Source organism: Colletotrichum orchidophilum (assembly GCF_001831195.1).
Source record: "Colletotrichum orchidophilum strain IMI 309357 chromosome Unknown Scaffold_6.1, whole genome shotgun sequence".
NCBI classification, from domain to species: domain Eukaryota; kingdom Fungi; phylum Ascomycota; class Sordariomycetes; order Glomerellales; family Glomerellaceae; genus Colletotrichum; species Colletotrichum orchidophilum.
Genome location: NW_019172962.1, coordinates 611010 through 628181, shown reverse-complemented (window position 1 = coordinate 628181; position 17172 = coordinate 611010). Strand labels below are relative to the sequence as shown.

Genomic DNA, 17172 nt, shown 5'->3' with positions numbered 1-17172 from the left:
GGCACCTGGCATCTGGCAGCCTTCAACACCCGTGCCCTCAACTTTGGTGTCGAGCCGTCAAATCCGCATCATTCAAATGCTTGACCAGCGCCGCTGATGTTGGCGTGGTCATTGATCACCGGGCAAACTGCCATTCGCCCGTCTGTTCGCCGGCCAGTCAAGCCGGGCAAGCCAAGACCCAGGCCTAGACCGGCTGGATGGATCATTATCAGGGAGTTGACACGGACAGTTAGGTAAAGACTCGAACTCTGTTGCTCTGTCAGAACGCTAGTTGTCAGTCCTCGTCTTGATGCATCGCCTGGTCCGGGTTCGGTGTCTGCTGGTATTCCCAGCCCCAGTCCCAGCCTGAAGCTCCAACTGAGCTCCAACTGAGCTCCAACTGAGCTCCAACTGAGCTCCAACTGAGCTCCAACGAAGCTCCAACAAAGCTCTCTCTTGGGTGTCTCTTTTCTTCCCAAGCTCCTGAGCTTTTACTACCTTACGCATCGAGCTCTATCTGTCCGTATCCACTTGCCTTATGAAACAAGATGCCCTGTCAGCCAGCGCCGCGAGAACCGTGTCTCAGCGCCCACCAAATCCTGCGTTTCTGTTGCCAGCATTGACTGACCACGGGCCAATTGCAACGTCCAATTCATGTGACAAGAGGTTCTGGCAGGTCCAAATTGTTTATTCGAGAACCGCGATCAGTTTGAAGTCTGGGTCGTACGGGACGATGAAGCAGTGAAAAGCAATCCTGAGGTTCCCGGGTAGGTAACGAGAGCGGAGCCCACCCAGCCCAGCACGCACTCGCATCGCACGAGACAGAAGCCGGGGCCAGGACCGGGGTCACGTCCTAGGCCGATGGGCGGGGGACAGCAAGGGATTGCCTAGGCTTGGCTGAGAGAGTTGAGGCAGAGCGGCCGAGAGCTCTGGCCAGTCGCGATGGCGGAGATGGAGGTGAAGCCCTGCGACCTGCCGATATCCCCTTGCCAGTCCCCAGTCAAAGCGCAGCTGATCCCAGCCGATCCCACGTCTTCAGCCCAGGGCCGGCCCCGTTGGTTGCTGTGGGGAGAAGATGACGATGGGGGTTTTTTTTTACCGGGTCACTACGTTTTTTTTCCTTCGAGTTTTCTTCCTGTCTTCGGAACCTCCTTTTGGTCGTTGCTGGACCATTGCTGAGATCCGCTTTGTGGAGGGAGGGTCTTTGGAGCATTTGATGGAAAATTCTTTGCAGACGTACTCAGCTATGCAAATTGGTTTAGTTTAGAGTCTCACGACGCGGCGCCGTGCACTAGTCTCTGTGCCAGATCTGCCATTTCTCGGCTCTTGTCGCGCGGTTGAGGCCGAATATCTCGGCAGGGCCGGTTTTCCTTAGACTGGGGGCCCGTTGGCTGGCCGGACAGCTGGGCCGACTAAATACGCTTGCAGTGCATCAGGACTGCGAGATGGGGAATACGAGCAAGGCCACACAGATGGTCGGTACCCTATTGTACGTCATTGCTGGAATTGTGATTTCTGCAGCCCTGGCGTTTTGACCTTCTGAATGTCACTGATGCGGGCCATTGGGAGGCCGTCTCGAGGTCACCTAGGAATGCTCTTGTCTTGCGTATCGGTAAGAGTAGGAATGTTGGACGAGTCCTGAATAGGCGTTGCAGCCAAGGATCGACGTCCCGAAAGAGCGAACAATTGTACTTTGTTATCCCCATTACTGACTTGTTTGTCGACGGGATAAGCCTGTGAATAATTAGCGGCCAGCAAGCCACTCGCAATTTTTTTTGTACCTGAGAAGAAGAGAAAAAGCCTGACATGGTCCATAAGCACCACGCCATTTTTTTCCAACCTTGTCTCAAGCAAGACCCTTCTCGCAGGCTACGACCCGGCAACCGAAGAATGCAGCAAGGAGTCATTTAGGGCCCTGAAGTCTCACTCCATCTTTCTGCTTACCCCCGGAACCGTCGTCGCCTGTGCCCGCAGCACTGGAGGTGCCCTGCAGCGGCAGCATCATCAACAGGTCTGGGTTCGGGGATGTGCCTCCAGGGGCGTCGTTGCTTGGGACCATCAGGTCCGAGTAGCAAGCTTGGTGTGCCGTCTGGCCTGAGCCCAAGCTCAAGGGATGACGAGACGGGCAAGATTCGGAAGATCAAGGGCGTGGGAGCCCTGTCCGAAGCAACCAGGCGTTTCCGTTTCTGCGGCTGCTACAGGTAGCCTTGCCAACCCTGTGTCCAACATGAGGATGGAGGTTTTTGTCCAGGGTCTTTTGGCGAATGAGGATAGAAACGGTGTAGGAAGCGTGTGACACAATAGGTAAGGCGGCGGCGTCTGGTGTAATTGCCAGCTCCAGACCCTGAACGCTGGTAGGTCAAACAGCCGGTTGCTCAGAGCAGGGGGATAAAGTCAGTGAGCTGGCAGACAGGCGACAGACAGGAGAGACAAGGCACTACTGCCCTGTCTCTGAATGCTGTATCCGTAGGTGTGAAGGAGTACATACTCGCACGTCCAGTGCACTGCAGTAGCATTAGGAGGTGCTCTTTAGCATGGCACACCCTGGACAGGGGACTGGTTAATAGGGCGATACGCCAACTCACCGCTCATTTCCAAGCTCGCAATGGTTACTGGTGGTGGTGTTGGTGGTGATATGCGGCGCGGTCGGCGGTGCTGAACTTGCTCTGATGGTTTCCCGCGCCGAGTAATGATGTAAGTCGACGGTCTAGGCCCACTTCTACCAAGTGGTGTTAGCTAGTGCTGGGAGAAGAGGCATTTTGGAGGTGACAGTGCCCAGCTGGCAGGTTGGCTGGCGTTGTACGCAACCCCGTGGACGTGTCGAGCTTACTTGGTCGACTCGGTTCGAGGGTCGTGTGAACGGCGCTTAGCAGTTGACTCTTCGGGCAGCCTAGCGTCAGCCATCAGCCACACGGCGGTCATCGTCAACTAGATTCCGTAGTCAACAGCCGGGGCGACGGTGAAGTTGACCGTAGTTGATAGAAGGGGGAGGGGTAGGATGACAGCGGCCGTTGGGGGTAAAAAGGGACGAGCGGGCAATGGCTTGCGGTGGACGCATGTCGTTGCCAGATGGATGGATCACGGGAGGCGCGCATGGTTGGTCGTCGACGTAGTCCTCGCCTGTGCGCACCCATTGAATCTCGGATTATAGTTCAAAAGACCGCTGGTGCTGCTCGTATCTGGGGAGATTCCTCAGTGATTTCCTATGACCGGTGTTATGCTCGATGTACTCTTGTCGTCAAACAAGGTGCTCGAGTCGGACTGGCATTGGGATTGCGTCGGGCTTGCTGCACTAAAGCCAAGAAGACAGTCGAAACTTGATACTGCTTTTTGCTGGGCCCGGCGCTTCTTCGCAATGGGACTTTTGGCCGAAAAAAGGGAGGGCCAATTTTGTTCAATTGTCCAGCAAGTGAATCAGGTCGGCGGAGCGCTTGAGGGCGACAAGTCGAGGCAGAGGTGCGGCATAGAGGGGCTTTGTTCGAAGCTGCATTGTATGTTTGAGCGTGCACAGCACTAGAAGAAAGCACAACGCACAAAGAACACAACGGAGCGTTTAATCCATTCAAGGGGTTCGAAACCTCCTTGCCTTAGGTTGTTCCTGGCTAAAGGGAAAGTCTTCAATTGGATGCCTTCCTTAGCACGCTATGTACGGAGTACTGTGTACGAATATAGAGTAAAGCCTTGCACCTCAGGTTTGACCATTGCAGCAGGAAGGAAGGACGGAGTACAGAGTACCTGCCCTAACAGCACTTACAGCAGTGGAGGTATGGAGGTAGGAAAAGACGTACCTCCGCACTTTCCTCCTATCCTACCTAGCATCTGGGCCGGCGCCGGGTCCGCTGCACGGTTTTTTTCTTTTCTTCATTTTGTCTCCCTGCAGACGGAGCACCGGGCTACCAAACCCTTCCACGGGGCAACCCGTTCTTTTCCCTTCTTTTTCGCCTCACTAACATGGAAAACAGCGGGGTCAGAAAGGGTTTTCTCGACGCTTGGTATGAGGTGGTCCGGGTCCAGCTTACCGATAGCTGGTGGGCTCTAGAACCCTCAAGGGCTGCAGCAACCGCAACGGGTCGACGGGTCACCCAACATCGACGTGACACTGGTTTGATGGCGGTTTACTGGATCCCGTTCCGAAAGCTGCCCAGCGACCAGCTCCGGCGCTCCAGTCAAGGGCGACCGCAGAGACCACAGACCACCCCGCGGACCACTGAGGGACTTGGGGACGGCATGTTGTGCGCTCACAGACCAAGTTGCGAACATCAAAAACTCTTCTCGGCGGTTTCCAATCTAACGCCAGACAGGAACATGGCCGGTCGGGTGGGTGACGACTGAGGACGAGAGCCACTTGACGCTCTGGAGACGGCTCCGATCACTGGACAAGGAGACCAAGACCAGGACCACACAAGGCCTCGCACTTCTCCGTATCAAACATATTGACCTTTGGACGCTACCGATACTACCGAGTCAACAGGATACGGCGTAGAGTACGTGCACAGCGCCGGGTCCTAAAACCTCCTAGCGAGTACACGGGAGGCCCAGCACGCCAGCAGCACGCCTGCGGAGGGTTGCTCACGTCGGGCGGAGAAAGAGATGGAGAGGGCCCCTAACGCCTCATCCGATAACATCAACTCTACGCCCCAAAACCCAGCCGCCAGCGGCCATCGGTGGGGTGTGGAACTTTCAGGCGAAGCCGCTGTAAATCCGTCAATCGTTGCGGCAACCGTCTGTAAGGGGGGGAAGTTTCCCAAGGAACTGGTGCCAAAGTTGGGGCCCCTGTACGCCGCAACGGCGTTGTTGGGCGCCTGAGTCGTCGGGGGATGCTCGTGGAGTCCAATTCGGGTCTGCCCCCTGATGGTACCTAGCCGGGAGGGTGAGAGGCCCAATTACAGCGTTGGCATTCGTACATACTACAGCGTCACGTACGACTACGGCGCAAGGTACCTCGTGGGAAGACAGGGCGAATGTGGGCGCGGGCGTGGTTCATGTCGTCAATGCTGGGTGGATTTGGGGTGTGTGTCGGGCGTGTACGGATATCTGCAAAAGACATGCGGACCTGTTTGTATTCGCGGGTGTTAGTCTCCAATCTCAGCAGGGCATCGAGATGAAGAATTACTCGTACCTGCTTTTGGGGCCATGACTTGCGGCATAAAAATGCCTGTGCTGGCTGCTTGTGCTGTGCATATCGGATCCGAGGACACCAAGGGTGCACACGGGCGAGCTTGAAGCGCATTGGCTGAGGAAAGCGGAATTTGGTGCGATTGGCACGATTTTGCTCGATTTCTTGCTGCACAGCACAGATAACCTTTGCTATCCGCCTTTACATTAGGTATGCCCGCTCGCGAGGTGCAAAGTGTGGCTAACGAAAGGCCCTGACGAGGTGGAAGCTTAGGTGAGAAAATTACCCTGCCTCTTTGGTACGTACCTCGAGCCTCGAGCCACGTGCTCTTTGCTTGGGTCGTTCTCTGCCTCTGCCTTGGAAGCTCAGGCGTCCGACCATTTGTTTTCATCCTGGCAGAACAATCGATCGATGAGCCCCGAAAGAGGGCAAGGCGACGCAGGGCAGAAGAGAGAAAGCAAGATATTCTATGCTCAATGAATACACAGAGGCACACACACACACACACTATTCCTTGGCAACGTGTGGAGTGGGGGAAGAAGAGTACGAGGAAGTACGGAGTTAAAGAGGAAAAAAAAAAGGCACGCTAGAATAAGGTGCGGATGCAATACCAGGAATGGCCCTGTGTAAATGGCCAGCAGAGGAAGACCGTACTATGTAGACGAGAGGCAGACAGGGCCATGCCATACTCGGTGTATCCAATGGCGTTGGTGCTGCTTCTGGTGTAATACCTTGTGCAGCGCATGGATGCAAAATGCGGCAATATCATTTGCTCAGTAACAGTCAGACTGGTCCAGAGATAGAGATGGAGATAGAGAGAGAGACACACAGATGCACGCAGACAGACGCTGAGAGGGGAAACAGTCAGCCAGACTGCAACTGGCAAACGGCAAGCAAGCAAGGCAAGGCAAGGCAAGAAAGAGAGACATGGTCTCCATCTGCATCTGTCTGCATCTCCATCTACCTAGTGCATCACCTCCCTGTCAACGCTGTCCACCCAGAAGCTCTGGATGCAACTGCAAGTCCGCAGTAGCTGCAGCAGCAACCAAGTCTCCCCTGACAACCAGTTCAAAGTTGACTTTCAGACTTGCTTAAGGCGCGGTAGGGGGGGAGTATCTTGGCCTTGGGTTACGCGCAGAGAGAAGATCACCAAGGAGGCTCCACGACGAGGGGAGTCCATCGCGAAGAAGGGAGTACGTACCAGGCTGTCAGATACGTACCCAAGGTAAGGTAAGGTAAGGGAAGGGAAGGTACCTGAAGAGAGTACGTACTCCGTACAGTCTACAGAGCCATGTACCGCCCCCTTGGTCCTTTCCTACCTTATCCGCACCTTGGCTTCACTACTACGTAAGGTATCCGTAGTCTGGGCTGGTCCCCCCCGTTTGGCGCTCCCCTGTTCTAGTTCTGGTTCTGGAGCTGATGCTGGGGTTTGTCCTGGTTCTGGCGCTGGTTGCTGAGAGAGAAATCCATCAGACAAGGCATGCCATAAGGCCAGGTAGAGCAAGGCAAGGCAAGGCAAGGCAAGAAGCGAGACGAGGCGAGACGAGGTACGGATACATGGAAGAGATACAGTACCTTACTTGGTCTTTGTATACTTGTATACTTGTATAGTTGCGTAGGAGGACTACCGACCTTGGTAAGAGTAGAGGGATATCGTCGGCGGCTGCTACGTAGAGTATGTGCAGTGCGTGCCTGCTATGCTGTGCTTATGATGTCTCGCGCTCTCTCTCTCTCTTTCTCTCTTGCTAACTAACCTACCGTATCTTAGTCCCGGCATGTCATCTTGTACCCGTTCCTGTCTTGTTCCTGTCTTGTTCCTGTCTTGTTTCTGGTGGTTCCTGTTCCAGCTTTCCAGCTCCAGTCTCCCATCCATCCCGGGCTAGCAACTGACAGTGACATCCCCATCCCAGTCAAGTCTCAACCCACCCCGTCGAGTTCCCTTCCTGGACCTGGTTCATGTTCCCATCCACACACCCTCCTCTCCCGTCCCGTCGTCGTTGTCTGGCGTCTGTCTGGTCGCTCTCTCTTGTCCTAGTGTCGTAGTGGTAGCAGCAGTGCAGTAGTACCGTTGCCGTGTGCCTTGGTCCATCCCAACCCATCCAGAGAGCCTGGTCCTGCTTCTGGTTGCTTGGTTGCTGCTTCTTGTCCCATCCTGTCCATGTCCACCCCATCCCAGGTATCCCATCCCATCCCGTCACACACACCTCACGCTGCACACCACACACCACACGCCATGGAAAGACCAGAGAGACCGAGAGAGACATGCACACCCAGTTCCCATGCCATATCCATCCTCGCTCACCAGTCGACCACACCTTCATTCAAAAACCTCTAGTCTCCTCTTTCTTCCAACCTCTTCCCTCCCTCTCTCTCTTCTTTCCCCCCTCATCCCCGACCACTACCATCAACGGTCCGACGGTACGGTAGGTTGAGAGAGTTACGGATACCTTTATTCTTAGGTCCATCAGAGAGGTTCAGTTCAGGAATCCCAGGTCCCAGGTCTCCAGGTCCAGCCATTCTCTACAACTTATCGTATTCAACGTGCACCCAACCAACCCTCCACATCTCACACCCACTCCGGACGGACTACACCACCCTACAGTATCCTCCATCGTATCGCATAATACCGTCCCGTCGTCTACAACCGCATCGTAGTCATTCGACGCCGCCCTTTCTGTTGGCCAGTCCACACAGCCAGAGAACCACCAAAATCAAAAACTCGACTCGCGACCCTTCCTTTTTTTTTTTCTCTCTCTATCTTTTTCCCGTTGTTGCACTTTCTGCACGCTACTGCTTTTCCCATCAGGCATTGGGTACAAGAAGAAGACGGACGAGAAAGAAGCAAAGAAGAAAGAAGAGGAATCAGAAGAAGGCTAGACGTTTGGGAAAAGCTGCTTGACGTTTTTCCCCCGTCCCTGCGCCGGCACTAGATAACCACCAAGGCATTGCACTCGTTTCTTCGGGCTCGACTCGGCTCTGCTCTCTGTCATTGCTGCTGCTTGCTGCTACTCCGTCCGGTGCTACTGCTGTACCCTCGGATCCTCTCTCTCGCTACAGTCTCTCGCTGCAATCCCGCACCTGCATCTGCGTCCTGCACCCGCCTCCTTCCCGCTGCTCGGCCACCGAAAAAGCGTAGCTCGAGCGAGAACTAAAGAGTCGTAGCCTCCGAAACGCACCTCGACACCGACGCCGCACTGCAGTCCCGCACCGCACCGCACCGCTTTGCTCCTGCTTCCTGTTTCCTGCTCCGGCACCAAGGATCCAGTCCTCGTCCCGCGCGCTCTTCTCTGCTCTCTCTTTTTCGAGCATTTCGAGAAAGACGCTCCATGCAAAGAAAAAGCGGCTCGCTCCCACCTCCGACCGCCGCCCTCCTTGCACCACCACCCAAGGCCCATCGTGGACCGGCCTCTTTCGCCTCGTCTCTCTTCCCTCCCCCGTAGAGACGCCGCCACGACCACGGCCACGACCTCGATTCTTTGGGAGGAAGAAAAATACGTTTCATGATTTGAGGAGAAAAAGAGGACGAATTTGTTTTCATCCCCCGGGTCATCCAATGTTGCTTGCAACGACACAATAACGAACGGCCAGTCTTTTCGATCCCAGTTGCATCTGCACCCTCCCGAAACCCCGTTGCCGCGAAATCCCACCCTTCGCGCCAAACCACCCGACGCTCGACTCGAGATCGAAGAAGCCTCCCGCTCGCATCCACCCCCCGATCCATACTCGTCGCAACGTCTCGTTCCTCTCCATTGAGTGGCAAGGACTAAAACAGAAATTCATCTGGGAATCTGCCGCAACATTCGTTTTTTGCGGCCTCTTCTTAACGATCGTTCCTCTTTTTTCGTCACGACATATCGAGTATCGCCTTGGACGCAGCACTCACGCCAAATCACCATACACAACACCACTAACACCGATCACTGCCCGCGAAAAAAAATACTCCCACTTCCGGACCGAACACCATCCCACGATCGATCCCGACGACCACTTGCAATCATGGAGTCATCTTCACCATTGGCGGCTATGCACCGTCCCATGGCAGTTCCTTCATGGGGAAACAAGGATCTCTTCCGCCCTCGTCCTAATGCTTTTACCAGCGCCTCTGGTCCCATCAGTCTGCGCGAGCAGCTTCACAGGCCCGACAACTACTTCAACGTTAAGGATGTCCACGGTTCCTCGCCTGCTGCCAGCCTGGCCGCCGACCTTTCTCAGAACTTCCGTTTGGACAGTGAAGCGAGGTATGATGGCATGCATCCAGTCCATCTTGGATAACCGTCGGCTAACAACTTCCCGTTTAGTCCCAAGTTCCCCACGCCTCGTCGCGCCTTGTTCACATCCAACACGATGGGTGATATGGATTCGTACGGTAAGCATCTCTGTGGGTTGTGGCAGAAAAAGGAGGAACGAGGAAGCTGATGTGAAACCAGACTACGTGACTACGCCTCCTCTGCCCGAATCGTCACCTGCGCACGACTTGATGGATGTCTCGCCGTTGCCGCACAAGCTCCCGTTCATGACCCAGATCGCGATAACGTCACCGACCCCGGGATCAACCCCAACCGGCGAGGACGACGAGATGATGTTGGATTCGCCGGCCCCCATTCCTCGGCAGGCGTCGTTGGAGCCACCCAAGCCACTGATAGCCGAGTAAGTTTGATTGCCACATTCCTTCTAGCCCAAGGGGTCGCGTCTAACTCAGGGGGCAGACGGAGAAAGCCAGCTTTGCGCCGGCCTTCCTTGACTCGGATGAAAGGCTACTCGACTAGTGGCGTTCCCGGCCGTTCCAACACAGACACCCAACTCCCCACTTTCCGATTTGGTGAGAATCGCTTGACGCATATGAACAGCGCAATGTCCCTGGGAGAATGCTTCGATGCTACATCACCTCCCCAAGAACGACGACCTCAGACTGCTAATAGCCCTACTCCTGCCGTGCCTGGTGCCGTTCGTCCTCGTCCCCAATTCTCCAGCCTCTCTGGCAACCGCAACAGCCCTTTTGGCAACGGTCACAGCCGTCGCCCTTCAAATCCCTTTATGCGCCCCCGCAAGCAGTTCCGCCGCTCTCTGAGCATGTTCGAGCACCCTGGCGACGTTGTAAAGTCCAAGTCGGAAGGCGGTGACTCCTCTCCTACCACTCCGGAGTCTGTCACCAGCATGGATGCCGATGATGTCCAGGAGCCTATCCTGCCTCACTTCCTCGCCGATGACCCTACCGACACTATTCCCAGAATAACAAAGGCCACCATGATTGATCTCTTGGACGGAAAATACAGTGACAAGTTCGACCAGAAAATGGTCATTGACTGCCGTTTCGAGTACGAGTACGAGGGAGGACACATTGACGGAGCTGTCAACTATAACAGCAAGGACCTGCTCGCCTCCCAACTGATCCAACACCCCATGCAAGGAAGAACTATCCTAATCTTCCATTGCGAATATTCGGCGCACCGCGCCCCCATGATGGCTCGCCATATTCGCTCCGAGGACCGAACTATCAACGCCGAGCACTACCCGCGACTCACATACCCTGACGTGTATATTCTTGAAGGAGGATACAGCGGCTTCTTCGCCGAGCACCGTTGCCGTTGCTATCCCCAAAACTACGTGGAAATGTCGGACGAAGCTCACCAGCGCACCTGCGAACGCGAACTCGGCCGCCTCAAGAACCCCCGCAAGGGTTTCGGCAGAGCGCAAACATTTGCCTTTGGCTCGCGCGACTCTTGCGTGGACCAATCACCCACAGCACCCGCGCGCCCCAGCGGTCTCAGACCCAGCATCAGCTTCCGACAAGATCCCATCGCCATGATTGGCAACTCTCCAATCCTCGGCGAACGATGCCATGCACGACGCATGGCGTCTTACTAGCACATACATTTGCGCCCCTCCCACCCACTGTCCGCTGCCTATGTGGAGGGGTGATCTCCTTGCTTGGCAAGGGGGGAATTCGGGTCTCCACAGACCACGAAGCTGTCTATTGTCATGTCGACTATTGCTCGACATTCCTAATAGGGCGAACCACAGCAGCCTGATTATCGATGTTTCGCGTCTCTTCCTGCACATGTTCACAGCCCTATTCGATTCGACTGCCTATATTCCGCCCTTACCAATCCGGACTACACAGCAGCTTACGCTCACGGCCGCGATGACTTCAATTATTACGCTAATAGAACACTTCGTTATGAGCCTTGTTCTGCAACTTGAACATACAACAAAACCAACAACCCGGCATTAGACGCATTTGGCATATGGTCCCCGCATCGCCTCGTTATGGTTGTTCGGAGTCCACTTTGGATCTGGCATCTTGGGGTGGCTCCCTGTCGGCATTTACAGCATTGTCCTTGGTTTTTCTTTTCCTTTGTCAGACTTCTGCATCCCGCCGAGGAGGATGGTCCCAACACACACACACACGACAAACCGCGTGTCTCCGCAGTTTCGGACGCGGGAGCATTTCAGTATGACGTCTCGGTCTGTCTGCTCTCTGTTGGTATCTCCACATATTGGGAGCATTATTTCGGACCACCCCTCGGCGGACTCTTTTTCCTTTGTGCTCAACTCGGTCCATTGACCATCTTCACCTGATACCACACCTTTCTATCCAACCGCCGGATACCCGACATCCTTGTCATTGGATGGCACCAAAACACACACACACTCACAGACCTCTCGACACCAATTCCCTTTACATTTTTCAAAACAAAAGCCCCACGGACTTTTTCCCCGATGGCTGAGCTTACGGAGGACTACACCTCCTTGTGTATATTGTAGGAGTAGCTGCGACAGACGCATGCAAGAGCGGAGAAGCTATTACAGTGGATGAAAAGCAGTTGCTTGGGAATGCCTTGTAACATTGGCCAATGGGTGAGATGGCACTGCAAGCTTGGAAGCTGGATTGGTGCAATACCGCGTGGGTGAATCCATGCTCTTTCTGTACAGTACTGGCGATGAAAACAAAAATTGCCAACCAAAACAAATGGTCCATGGTCGGATCATTGTGGGCTAGCTCATAACCTCAATTGAATGAAAATACACACAAAACAAAAACACGCTCATCATGGCTTGGACTCGGGAGACACGTGCTCGAGGCGCGGCTCCAAAGGTATGCGCGCGCGCGAGCGCGTTTGTCTGAGCCTCCCGATGAAAACAGCCGTTGAGATCGCACCGGCCCAGCGTCTGTGCAAACTCGAGGTCCCAGCTCCCGTGTTGTTCGTCCAGACTGTGGATAGTGTTTCGAAACTTGACCCCATCCCCAAGTTCCCCCCACGGACGATTAGGACCCCCCGTTTTCTTTCCTTTTTAGACTCGTGTTGAGTCCCTGTGCAAGGGAACCCCAAGTTCGTCCCAGTCTCACGACTCACGTCAGCTTGGACTGTTTTTCTTTGACGCGCCGACGCGAGGTAAACTACGAGAGACGAGTTGGGACCATGACGTTGTTGCGGTCTCTTCCGACTTTACCTCTTCCCTCCCCCTTGGCTAGGTAGCAGACAGCCATAGGACCGGCCAATCCTATTTGTCCAACGAGATTATCCAACAATACTTGGGAAAGAAGCAGGAGAGTTTCTTGGTTGTGTAACGGGGGTTTAAAAAAAAAACAAGCCCCTGGGAACCCGCCCGCGCCTTGCTATTGTTGCTCGGCCCTCCTCCATGTCCCGAAGCTAATTCGAAGTTTTACTTCCTTGGCCCCATACACAAGCCTTCCACGCTAGGATCTCTCTCTCCCTCTTTCTCTCTCTCTCACTCTCTAGACTCTCGCCCTCTACCGAAGCCTATTGTTAGAGTCCTGTTCAGTCCAACTTCTTGAGTGGGGTTGTTTCGGTTTTTCCCTTATCTTTGGTCTATATCTTGTCAAGGAACTGGGGGCATCGCGATGTCTTTTTGTTCTGTGGAATGTTCCAAGGTAGCGTGGTGGTGGCTTTGTTCTCTCCCCTCATCCGCTCCTCTTCTCCCCCCTAACGTCCCGGTTCTTATTCAGGGAAAGACTGATTCATAGATTTGTGGCTGTTTTCGAGGATTGGATAAGCAAGGGGGCAGGGGAGAGCATGCGAGCGAGGTGACACAGGCTCAACGTTCTTTACATCACTGCCGAGAAGTCCATCATCACATTGATTGGTACCATCTTACAGTGAAGAATGGACATGAGGGGGTTCTTGGAGATTTCTTTTTCCTTTTAGGCGGGGTGGTGACGTATGGCTCATTTACGATGAAAGCCAACCCTGGCCCTTTCCTTTGTTTTCTTCTTACACAACACTGACAACTCTCTCGAGAGGAATTCAAAGAGATGAAAAATACTCCAATCTGAACAATTTGAGGGGAAATTTTGCATCCTATCCCATACTCGTGTGGTTGTATGTCCATTTCCGGCCAGTCGGTTTACCTGTCTTTTCATGGCCGGGACTTGTCGCGCATATGGCTCGAGATGCCGAGGAGGAGTCCCCTTGTTCATCACATCCCTCACTCGCTTGACTCGGCAGTTAGAGAAGAATGGAAACCACATGTGCTCCAAGTGAAGGTTAGCGTCAATTCAATGACAGTAAATCAAGAGTTGAATTTAGGGGAGGGGGGACTCACTGGTGGGATGTAGTATGTGTGTGTGTCAGCGCTTTTGTTTGAAGCCATATGGGGAAGAAAGAACTAACAAGCGCTCAACCGCTTCGTTTATTCCAGCTTTTGATCCTCTTTGTCTTTGTTTACTAGTACTTTCTCTCTCCCCCAACGCGAGTCCGACGGAGAGGGGAAGACAAGACTGCCTGACTAACAATAAGAGCCCCCCCGTGCCCAAGGTTTCGACTCGATTCCCAACTAGGAAAGCTCACCGAAGGATGGAAAGAAGAAAGACGTTTAGGCGGAGCTTTTTTTTTTTTTTTTGTGGCTTTGAGCCGCCGTTCCTCCCTTTTCTCCAGGCGGCGGCGGCTCGTCAGTGGCTGCTGGCCCGTCCACATCCCCTTGACCAGATTTGCTCACAAGAGTCAGCCACTCCGTTGCGTGCTCCATTCTTCTTTGACTGAGACAGTCTCAAAAACACCCGGGGGAAAAAAAAAGCCGTAGAGCAGTTTGGGGTACCTAGGCGTGCGTGTGTGGGGTTACGGTGAGAGAAGCCAACACTCTTCTACTAGGGAACTTTGTCGTCGGGTAGCTGGAGCTAGGCAGTCTCGAAGTTATGTGTATCTCACTTTAATGCCGTGATTCTGCAAGGAAGAGGGTACAAAGCGAAGAAGGTGTTCAAGTCCCGGCATTGGTTCAGTCTCGTAGCTTATCCCATCCCACTTTTGGACTTGAGAATGGGTGGAAAGTGGTAAACGGTAGTTAAGGGGGGGGGGGGGGGGGGGGAGGGCCCAAAAAAAAAAAAATTCCCGGGCCCACCCCCCCTTGCAGGATTGTGCTAAAAGGCCTCAGCCCTTTTACCGCGAACACAAAAAAAAAACGGGGGCCCCCCCCGCACCGGAAGAAAGGTTTTTTTTGGGGAGGCCCAAACAAGACAAATTTCCGGTCTCAGTCTCCCTTGCAGGATTGTGCTGAAAAGGCTCACGCACTTATACGCAGACACGAGAACAACAAGGGGGTCCTCCCCTGCACGGCAAGAAGGTCTTGCTTGGCAAGGGAGAAGCTTATTCAGGCGTCGAGAGAAGTTTGTATATTTTTTTCTTTTTCTTTTTGCGCTCCTTCAAGACGAAAGCTCTTACTAAGAGGGACCTGTCTGGCACTAAACGGTTGCTATGTTGCATCGCTGCATCGTTGGCTTCGCTGGGGGAGACTTGAGTGAAATTGGAATCCGTGATGGATCGACGACGACTCGAACCACATGCCATGTAGAAATGAGCAAATGGGGCAGGTTGCAGAGACGGGATATGACTGAGATTCGACGGAAGAAGAATGGTGAAAACGATTCAATGAACTTTTGGAGGCCCATCTGTGAAGGTTGAACTAAGTCTCTATACGATCAAGCAAACTACTAGTAGCTTTTTGTGGTATCCCTAGGTCTAAAGAAGATGAGGGTAGATTTGCCTCTCCCGATATAACGTCGGTCGACTACCCTAGGCAGAGTCAAAAGCCGAATGACAACCTCTCCCCACTACCGACCGGTCTGCTTATGTCGCAAGAATATGCAGGTTACCTGGGTATTCCCAAACGCCGCCCATGCCAAGTGCCATGCCAGATAAATATAATGTAATCATGCCCAAACTTAAAAGACGCCCCCGGTGGCGCCTCAATACGTGTCGTACGGTCACGTCACTGAAGCGCAAAATCCCATTCCTTGAAAGCCTCACGGAGGGCTGCCACATCTCGCTCCTCTTCCTCCTTGGTCTGCGTGCAATCCTGCCAGACGAAACGCTTCTCGAGACCAAGGAGCTTTGCTACGACCTTGCGTGGATACTGCAGGTCGAAGCGCATATTGGGATCGAGCTTCATGACGAGACTAGAGCCCTTAATTCTGTCTTCGCCGTCGTCTGCCCAGATCCAGATCCGGAAGTAGTCGCCAAAGTCGGCCTGGTCCTCATACAAGACCTCGCGACTCTCGAACTCGGGATACTTGAGGTTCTCGGCTTCAACGCGGAAGCCGGCCTCAGCGAGACCCTTGTATACGAAGTCAGCGGGGATGGGGTGGAACTGCCAGTGAGCATGAATATTGCGGCCGCGGCTGATTTCCCAGGTGATGGCGCCGAGCTTGCGGTTCGACTTGGTCGATACCATGGCCTGGAGAGCCTCGCGGAAACGTTCCATCTCCTTGTGCGTTTTCTCCGCCTCCTCGGGAGCATAGTTCTCTACGCCAGAGTGGTGGACGGTAGGTGTATGCGCAAGAGGTGTTATGATGACGTGACCAGGAAAGCCAATACCGTGCTCCTGGAAGGTCTGCGAGGTGGCTAGAGGGCCCTTGGCAGTAGCAAGATAGCTGTCTTCGCCAATGGTGCAGACCATGTGGGTGTCTAGGTTGGGGTTGCTCAAGCAGAAGAAGCATCGGTCCGGGCCGGGAGGAGGTGACTGACGCCGGCGCTTGTTTCCGCGGCGATGATGGCGGCCATCGTCGTCTCCGTTGGCGAAGCGGCTGTAGGAGCCCTCGTCCTGCACACGCCTCTTCGGCTTTCTCTGACTGAACGGCGTGGAGGTAGCATTGGCGGGTTTCTCAACGTTGGTCTCGTTGAGAGTGATTGTGAAAGCATACAGCGCCTTTGCCTTGGACGAGTTTCCGTAGGGAGCCATCGAAATGAAGCGAGTGACGGCTGCATCCTCTGCGCCTTCCTCGAGAGGGTGCACGAAAGGCTCTCGCTCGTAGAAGAACTCGGCGGGCGAGGAAGAGAAGAGGTAACGGGGCTTCAGTGTCGCGCACAGCTCGGCAACCTCACCCGTACTCTCAATTTCCGCTTGATTCTCTGGAGTAAGCGCGACCTTGGATCCTGTCCAGACACCAGCTGGCCAGACCGTCGTAAGCAGGATATCAGCCTTATTCGCACCCTTCAGAGACTTCGCATCATCCGCGGTATGGTAGGGCAGGTGCTGCTCCTTCGATTGACCTCCAACCACTTCCTTGTCGAACTTTCCGCCTAGTGCAACAATCCTGACACCCTCTGAGGTCTTGGTGATGCTGCGCTTGCCGAGGAAGTGGAGGTTCTCGCAGATCTCCTCATCGGCTTCGATCTTGGCAATGATCTTGGGTGGAAGGGGCGCTGTGCCGACGGTAAAGTAAACAGGAAGGGGCACCTTCAGTTCGCCATCTATAAGAGAGTCCACCGTACTGTCGTTGTCGCTGCCGAAGACATTGCCTGTCACGATGGCGAAGCTGAAGCTATTCTTGGCGTGGAGGGTCGCGAGCTTCGTGAAGGCCGGCTTCAACGAGCCATTGAGACTTCCCAGAACGATTCTAAAAGCTGTTACTATTCTGCACATTGGCACATTCAACCTATATGAGTCGGGCGGTACTTACACCTTGGGTGCAGCCATGTCGCCTCTTGAGTTGGTGAAGCTGTGTTGCCGGGGGTGTTGATGGAAGCTTGTAGTTCGAATGGTAAGTTAATTGGAAGATGCGACAGGAAGATGCGCGCAACGATGAAATAATGTGGGCCCTTTTATCCAAGCTCAATCATTGG

General features: G+C 54.1%; 6 protein-coding genes across 6 annotated transcripts; 2 read left to right on the top strand and 4 right to left on the bottom strand.

Moving 5' to 3' along the window:
- Positions 1-1882: 1882 nt before the first annotated feature.
- CORC01_01297 (uncharacterized protein) lies at positions 1883-2901 on the bottom strand (the record flags this gene model as incomplete). Its single annotated transcript, XM_022612953.1, has 4 exons — positions 1883-2084; positions 2468-2483; positions 2565-2695; positions 2810-2901. The coding sequence occupies 4 exons, from the start codon at positions 2899-2901 to the stop codon at positions 1883-1885; spliced, it is 441 nt and encodes a 146-aa protein (XP_022480714.1).
- Positions 2902-4484: 1583 nt separating this feature from the next.
- On the bottom strand, positions 4485-5209 carry CORC01_01296 (uncharacterized protein; the record flags this gene model as incomplete). The annotated part of the gene is made up of 3 exons (XM_022612952.1): positions 4485-4837; positions 4903-5032; positions 5099-5209. 3 exons carry the CDS (start codon positions 5207-5209, stop codon positions 4485-4487), a joined length of 594 nt encoding a protein of 197 aa, XP_022480713.1.
- A 3882-nt stretch (positions 5210-9091) lies between these two features.
- CORC01_01295 (rhodanese-like domain-containing protein) lies at positions 9092-10960 on the top strand (the record flags this gene model as incomplete). The annotated part of the gene is made up of 4 exons (XM_022612951.1): positions 9092-9333; positions 9394-9461; positions 9523-9742; positions 9802-10960. The coding sequence occupies 4 exons, from the start codon at positions 9092-9094 to the stop codon at positions 10958-10960; spliced, it is 1689 nt and encodes a 562-aa protein (XP_022480712.1).
- Positions 10961-11480: 520 nt separating this feature from the next.
- On the top strand, positions 11481-11660 carry CORC01_01294 (uncharacterized protein; the record flags this gene model as incomplete). The annotated part of the gene is made up of 1 exon (XM_022612950.1): positions 11481-11660. The coding sequence occupies one exon, from the start codon at positions 11481-11483 to the stop codon at positions 11658-11660; it is 180 nt and encodes a 59-aa protein (XP_022480711.1).
- Positions 11661-11825: 165 nt separating this feature from the next.
- Positions 11826-12074, bottom strand: CORC01_01293 (uncharacterized protein; the record flags this gene model as incomplete). The annotated part of the gene is made up of 1 exon (XM_022612949.1): positions 11826-12074. The coding sequence occupies one exon, from the start codon at positions 12072-12074 to the stop codon at positions 11826-11828; it is 249 nt and encodes an 82-aa protein (XP_022480710.1).
- A 3245-nt stretch (positions 12075-15319) lies between these two features.
- On the bottom strand, positions 15320-17026 carry CORC01_01292 (uncharacterized protein; the record flags this gene model as incomplete). Its single annotated transcript, XM_022612948.1, has 2 exons — positions 15320-16946; positions 17010-17026. The coding sequence occupies 2 exons, from the start codon at positions 17024-17026 to the stop codon at positions 15320-15322; spliced, it is 1644 nt and encodes a 547-aa protein (XP_022480709.1).
- Positions 17027-17172: the final 146 nt, after the last annotated feature.